Below are 7936 nucleotides of genomic sequence, written 5' to 3' on the forward strand. Positions count from 1 at the left end.
TATAACCTAAAGAGCCAAGAAATAAAACTAAATAACGTAAAAAGAGAGAGGAGCGAAAATATTGAGATTAAATATAATTTCAGTAGTAGTATGTAAAAAATTAGCGGACATTATTTACTTTCAAAGACATATATTTTATTAAAAATACAGTTTTCAACTAATATCATATTTTCTTATTTTTTTCCGCTATTAAAAAAAAAATTACTTAGAGTGTACCAATATATATTGCAAGGAATTATTTTAAATTACAACAAATGTTACTTTATTTATTATTTGATATAGCAAGCATTGCAAAAAAAAATTAATAATTCTCCATTGTTTGTTAAACTTGAAATTTTAATTAAAATATTTTATTAATATATTTTATATAAAAATGAATAATATCCTAATTTTTAATGTAGGTACTACTGAAATTACAGCTAGTTATCCATTAATTAAGACTCGTAGTCTCTTGTTTATTTTACATTGTATACAAATGATACAGATGATTTATCTCCCAATCTCAACATATATATAGAAAAGCGAAAACACCATACATCGCAAATTTAGCTAGTTTCTAAACTTACGAAAACATCGTGGAACGATGAAACGTATTCAGACTGTCAGTGACCTACTAGCCAAATCCCTGTACGAGAATAGCAGTCGCAATGTTTTCAAGAACTCACGCTGGACTAAAGCGCATTACCGATGCAATATCGTAAGCTTCTAAATACACTTTGCTCTTTTGCCATAAAGGTTTGTACGTCATCGATGACGTGCTCATGAATTTATCGGACGGTGTCAAAGTCACGCCCGGTCACCGCGCCACGCAAACGTAAAATAGACCTTTACATATCTCGAGATTTAATCTCGATAATTTAATCTCAGATTTAGACATATCTTGATTATTGACACGCGAAACGATCGTTTGACAACTCAAGCATTCGAATGTATAGCTCATTTAAAGCGAAAAATGAATTATTGATAAACAGAAAAATCGATAAATCTTAGATTCTCTTAAAAATTAAAGAAGAAATTATCAATTACTAAGAAACTAATCAATTAATCCTTTGTTTATATAATTTTGAATTCTTTAAAATTCTTATAGCTTTAAACACTTCTAAGAATTATAAATGTTACTCAGAAGGCAAACTTCCACGCAACGTTATTTATCTTCCATTCCTGCCATCCACTACCGTTACCTTGAGCAGCAGCACGGCGACGGATGCTTTTATTTCCGCCGGAAACACGAGCGCTCTGAGATCTTGTAGCTGGCCTTCGTCTCCTCGTGGGTGTACTACTATCCGGTGTTCCACTGCCGCTATCTCTTTCCCCTCTCTCCCTTTCACGGACTCCCGAGGGTGGCATAGTCAACATTTGTTCCATACTCGAAAATCCCGGGGCACAAATCGAAGCCGATCTAGTCTTCCGGCGAAGCGAATCTTCCGCCATTCTTTTAAATTACCACCAATACCACTGTTTCTTCTATTTAAGATCACCAATTATTATCCGGAAGTTTTTTCTTATATATATATATATATATATATATATATATATATATATATATATATTGATTTATATCTTCCGTTAATCTCTCTTATCCGATTTTCTCAAAGTAATTTTCTTCTTCTTCGCGGATTATCTCGCTAAAACATTTTTTACTTATTGATCACAAAGTACTGAGAACTATATATATGCTGCATAACTTATATTGTTCATTTTATACGAAGCAATATTTTTATTATTGTTTTCTTTTACATTTATAAAACAAACATTTGCAGATATTTTTACTTGCAATTATTTCTTCCAAAGTTCTTCGCGGAAAACGCAGTATTATGCCACGTATGATTTTCGGAATGTTTCTCTGACATGAGTGTCGTGAAATATATCTGTTCGTAAGATTCGATTATCTACCAAGATGCCAAGTACACACTTGGAAAAAAATATCTTCCAACGAAGTACGTGAGAAAGGACACGACGTCACATCGAGTTCAGTCTCGTATGAAAGAAAGCCTCGCACTCTCCTTGGTTCTACAAATAGAATATGGGAAGTTGAATTTTTTTTTTTGGCCACGTGCGCGTGAATGAAGCGAACGGAGTAATTACGGCCGCGTAAAATTACGCCTCTCCTAAAATCAGTGAAATAGCGGGCGTTTATGTTTCTTTCTTTTTTTTTACGCTTGTTTCCCTTCTCGCATTTCTGCCATCGTTACTTTGCCGTCCGTACTTCTCACAGGAAGTGAGCTCGCATGCTAATTAGACCAACCCCGTCGATTAATGCCTCGATTACTCCGCATATTGCGATCATGACTTTGAAGGCGCATGTAAATATTAATAATATCATGCAGTTTCTTTTCATCAAATTTAATCATTTATCAAATTTATCATTCAATCAAATTTAAACATTTATTTTATTTAAGAAAAAAAAATAATAACATTTCAATAAATCGTAATAAATTCCTGTTAAACTTCTGTATATAAAAAAATAATTTAGAAAAAGCAATTGTATATAATTTTTAAAGAAATTATTTTAAATTAATTTTATGTTACGCTATTTGTATGTTAATACGTATACATTAATTGTAATAAAATAATAAATAATTTTTTATAATTATTATTTATTATAACTTGATATAAATAAATTATAAATAATATTATACATATATTTACCATTTTATTTCCTTTCTCATCTTATTTTTTTATTTAAAATATAAATTTGTGTTTTGAAATTGGTTTGAACAAATGTTTAGCTTACTATTAGTCAAATTTGATTAGGAGATTTACTCGATCAGAAACTATTTCCGATTAAATGAGATAAAGATCGATGACAAGTACGTCGAGTTAACAGCATCCGAAGTTTCACTGCAATTGAAAGACAGCTGTATAGGTTGTCGAAACTGTCGAAGAGTTAGTGAATAGTGAACGGAATACAACGGAAAGATATCGGTGCTCGAAGACGGCAACTATAATCGAGTATTGACAAAAGTAAGCTCAGTCTGTACCAATATACAATTGCACAACAACATCTTATTAATGCGCTCTATCTTCGATAAAGTATACGTCTGTTATGTAATTTAAAGCTCAATAGAGTGCTAAGGAAATTAAATGTGACTTGTTGTTGAAAGTAATTATCTTTTTAACCCAATAATATTTTATACATGATCATTATAGTTTTATAAAATGATATAGTGTAATTAATTATCTGATTATGTATAATAAATATTTTATAATAAATATTTTTAATAACAAATTAAAATTTTTACAGAAAATCAGATATATATTTCTCCTTTAAAATTCAATTATGTTACATCAATAATGTTGAAACAAAATATCAATGTTATTTATTATTTTATGTTAAAGATATTTTATATTTTCTCCTCTTAATTCAAAAAAATATATTATATATTTTTTTTATTTGTTAAAATAAAAAACAAATAACAAATAAAAGAACATAAAAGATTAACAAATAATTATTTTATATTTTTTGTTTTTAATTTCTTTTACAGAGAATTCTCATCTAAAAACTAATATTAACAAAGAAATATCTTTAATAAATGTGTAATATTGAAAAACAAGCTTTATTTAAAGTACTGCCCTTTCCTCTGTGAGATAATGTATACACGCAAGAATGCGTTTATTATAAGCAAGATTAAGAAGAGAAACTCAAGCTTTATCGTTTCTTACTGACACAAGAGTAAGGAAGATTTTATAAACTTCTCATCAATATTGTATTTTAAATCGATAACTATAAACGCTACGTACTCACGCAATATAATTCTACATTATGACATCAAAGTTATAAACCGTCATAAAAGATATTGTTATTCATCATCATTATGAAACTTTGATACTTTCGTCATGATTTATCGTTACTTTAATTATAGTATCATTATCACAATAAGCGATAAGACCTAAATTTTTATAATATAGATATTGGAAAGATAACAAAATTATATATAAATTAAGATGTTTGAGTTATTTTAATTATCTTAATTTTATTTTAGTTCATTGACGTCTGTATAAAAAAATATAAAGATAACTTAAATAATTCTTTAGTTATCCTTCCTTGTTTTTTCACGTGTAATAATAAATACATGTTATAATAAATTACACTGTGTATATATTATTTAATTATTATTATTTTATATATACGATTATATATTGTCGTAAAACATTAATTGAATCGCTCATGCTGCTGTTATTAATAACTCCTCTTTTAACATTTTTTTATTATATATATAATTTAAAGAAAAAATAAATAAATAATATTTATAATATTTTAAAATATAATTAAACTATAATTAGTAACCTGTTTTTTATTAACACTTTTTTATTAACACTTGAAATATTAAGTTGAACCGTTTATCTTTATAAAGCACTTTTTTAGTTATTTTTGTCAATTTGAAATTCGCATTTTTGGACAATAATTAAATCATTCGTTTTAAAGAATTCTAGAATAAAAATATTATTTTTAAAATATCACAAATTTGAATGAAATATAAATATGTATAACACAAAAGTAGTTTTTAAATTACATTTAAAATATCTAGATTTATAATAACAATAATATTTTATTTTTTTTTTTATACATCCAGCGCCTAGGATACATTTTATTATCTTTACAAAAAAGAGAGAGAGCAATATAAGTATAATTATTGTCCGTTAAAAAATACAAATAATACTTTTTTTTATTTAATTATTCAATGTTACTTAATCTACCACGGAAGAATTAAGGGTAAAATAACGAGACATTGTGCACCCTACGAGAATTTCAAAGTAGAGGCATCGGTTTTTCTCCACGTGCGATAATCACTCCACTCTCTTCGTCAATTTATTTTTCCCCACAATTAATTATAAATAGTTTCGCGTAAATCTTCTCGAGGAGAAGCATAAACATCTCCGCCGATCAGTCCCCCCATCCCTCCCCCATATGTTCGCCTGCATTTCTCACTTCCCCGGGAGCTTAGTCGCGGCCGTAATTATCCCCCTTTTTCGATACCCGACAACCTCTGCCCTTTAATCGCTCGTGATTACATCGCGCGAGAGATGATTCGCGCATTTCCTCCAATGTCTCGAGACATTGCTCCGAGATATCGCGGCGATTTCTCACGTCTTCCTCTCTTTTCCCTTTTCGCGTAATTAAGAACTTTTCCGGATCGACTTGCCGCGCATGGGCGATCGATCTTTACCACTTTAGGCCGTTGACGATCGTAGGATCTTCTTTCGTCATTTTTTTTCTCCTTGTCTCTCTCTCTCTCTCTCTCTCTCTCTCTCTCTCTCTTTGTAGCCGCGGGGTGAATCACATGTCTCGATCGCTTACACACGAGCACAACTAGACCGACACGATGCACGTCCGAGGATGCGCGGCGCACTGAGAACAGCCCGGCATCGCGACTACTGCCAGGGTGAGAAGCGACACCAGGCGTTGGCGTCGGCTCTCTTGCACGCCCTCGTCACCGACCACGACCAAGACCACGACGAAAACCACGAAGAAGACGACGAACTTGGCGCATATCCAGCTTTGCGAGCTTTTCGAAGAATGCATCGCATGGGAAACTACCGGAAATCATAAAATTCGCATCTAGCGAAGAATGGTATTGATAACATTGTTTTAGCGCATTACATTATTTATTTAAGTCTAATTTAACTAGATATATTATTACGTGTAAGAGATGGACGAAACAAATAATATTTACAGAGAAAAAGAAGATAGCAGTTTAAAAAAGCTTGGCGGGCTTCAGTTCTTTATGAATGACATCTACTTTAATGGATTTTATAAAAACTTTATCTTTATTAGATCAGTGACACTAATTTAACATAATTTGTAATTTTTAAAACAGTCATTACTCTATTTTGTGATAAAAACTTTTTTTGTTTTTAGCGTAGAAAATAATTTAAAATAATGTCCGTTTGTTATTCATCAGTTATTAAAAAAAAAATTACTATAAGCATATGCAGAATGAGATTTCTCCTCAAGTTTAATAATTTTGAATGAACACAGAATAAATTTTTGAAGAAAATAAAAATTAAAAACAAATTGTTATGAATTGTTATGTAGAATAATTTGTTAAATAAACTGCTAATATATTCATATGTAATATTCATGCTTTCGTGCCATAGTTTTCAGTATACTGAATAATATTATTAAGTGAACAATAATCTACAAATTTTAATCAGAGCACATGTAAATTATGAAAAAAATCATAATTTATTTCACATTGTATTATCAAAATTTTTTTCATTTTTTTAATATTAGCTGCACAATATCAGTCGCTTAACAATTTTTGTATATACGCTCGATATTTTTTGTATATATAAAATAATTTTAAATACTCTTAAATTATAAGAAAATATTTCTTAAATACGACAAATAATGTGCGATTTTATTATCGAATTGCCACCTCACTATGTGTAAACTGATCTAAATGACACGTCATGATATTTGTTTTAAGCATCAACTTGCTTAAATTCTAGCAATAGGTGACGAAATCGGCGAAAGCTGACTCACATCTTTTCGCAAAAAGGCTACAATTTTAAATTGTTTTAGAAAAATCATTTTATCATCGCAGTATCTTTAATCTTGTGTCTTGGTGCTATACTCTTGTCCAAAGAAATCTATCGTCTTTGCTTTTATATAAACAAATTGCTTAACCTGCTTGCTTATTCATGATTTATTTTACATAGTCACCGTGCTTGATTGTAAAAAGCATTGCATCACTATTCCAATAAAAGTTAGTTTTAAGAGAAATTGATTATTCTTTATATCCTTTTTACATAAACTTTAAAAAAGAAAGAATTGTATCAATTGTTTAATAATAATTTTATTAACAAATTCTAATGTAATCAGTCAAGATAAAATAATTAAGAAAACAGAACATATTCTTGAGATTAATTAAGTAATTACAAAACTTAATTTTTATCATCACATTGTGTTTCACATATTATAACAAAAGCAAACTCTCAGAAGATACGTGTTCTCAAAACGTGCAAACAAGAATAGAATTCCAAACTACGACATTGATTATCAATTCAAGAAAAAGATATCTGCAGATATAAACTGAAAAAATAACAATCTCTAATTTCACACAAAAGCAGTTTCGTGTCTTTTCGTCGAAAAAGTATCTATTTTATCATAGGAAAATATGTGATTCTATATGTGTACTAATTCTTAGATTTTATTTTAATAAATTAGTGCATTTACAAGTACAGAGAGATATTTGTATTTACGTTCAATAAATTTTTATTTCCCTATAAGAGTAAATATATTATTTTTTAACAAATTGTAATAAAACAAGCTTGTTTAGAAATTGCAATTTAAGAAAGCAAACAAAACATTATTATATTAAATTATATTAAAATAGAAGATATTATTAATAAAAAGCGTTTTATAGAAAATTATTATCTAATAATATTCTAAATTTTTTAGCCAAATATTTTAATTTACCATCTAAATTTGATAATGATTTAAATTTATGGTGAAAAATAGATGTACCGTAACTCATTTAATATTTAAAATTTTTTTATTTTTATTTGCTAATTTTGAAATAGTTTTATAATAGTATATTAAACTTCCTTAAGTAAATTTTTTGTCAACAATATTAAAATTATATTTAATACTAAAACAATAAGACAAAAAAATAACAGTATTATACTTCAAAGAAACATATCAAAAATATTTGTGTGACGTAAAAGGTATTTAGACATAAAATTTAGACATATTTTTTCTTTCATCAAAATTTAATTAACCGTAAAATTCATTTCTATTGGGAGATATTATTTATCAGTGTCGTTTTCTTTATTCCGTCTGTCCGTCCGTCCGTTCAGCATTAGACTAAACGGCACGTGGTATATTTTTAACTTGTGACGGTTTAAAGCTATTTCAAGACAAAGCCGAATCAACACAATCTTCTACAATCTTCACCTTCGTGATTTCTGTTTCCCGCTTTTTTCTTCAGCC

The 7936-nt window shown here is 28.7% G+C and overlaps 1 protein-coding gene across 4 annotated transcripts in view; it reads right to left on the minus strand.

Moving 5' to 3' along the window:
- Positions 1-5375, minus strand: part of LOC126850715 (GTP-binding protein RAD) — a 34064-nt gene extending 28689 nt beyond the window's left edge. Inside the window, exons 1-3 of one of the 4 annotated variants that reach the window (XM_050593979.1) lie at positions 5169-5375; positions 1771-2010; positions 1182-1464 (exon numbers count right to left, since the gene is read on the minus strand). In XM_050593979.1, the coding sequence (XP_050449936.1) occupies positions 1182-1431 (250 nt within the window). In that variant the 5' untranslated portion in view covers positions 1432-1464; positions 1771-2010; positions 5169-5375. Of the gene's footprint in view, positions 1-1181; positions 2011-5168 lie in introns of all 4 variants that reach the window. The other 3 variants (XM_050593997.1, XM_050593987.1, XM_050593978.1) reach the window with 3 other exon arrangements.
- Between the last annotated feature and the right edge of the window lie 2561 nt (positions 5376-7936).

Source organism: Cataglyphis hispanica, chromosome 1, assembly GCF_021464435.1.
Source record: "Cataglyphis hispanica isolate Lineage 1 chromosome 1, ULB_Chis1_1.0, whole genome shotgun sequence".
In the NCBI taxonomy this organism is placed as follows: domain Eukaryota; kingdom Metazoa; phylum Arthropoda; class Insecta; order Hymenoptera; family Formicidae; genus Cataglyphis; species Cataglyphis hispanica.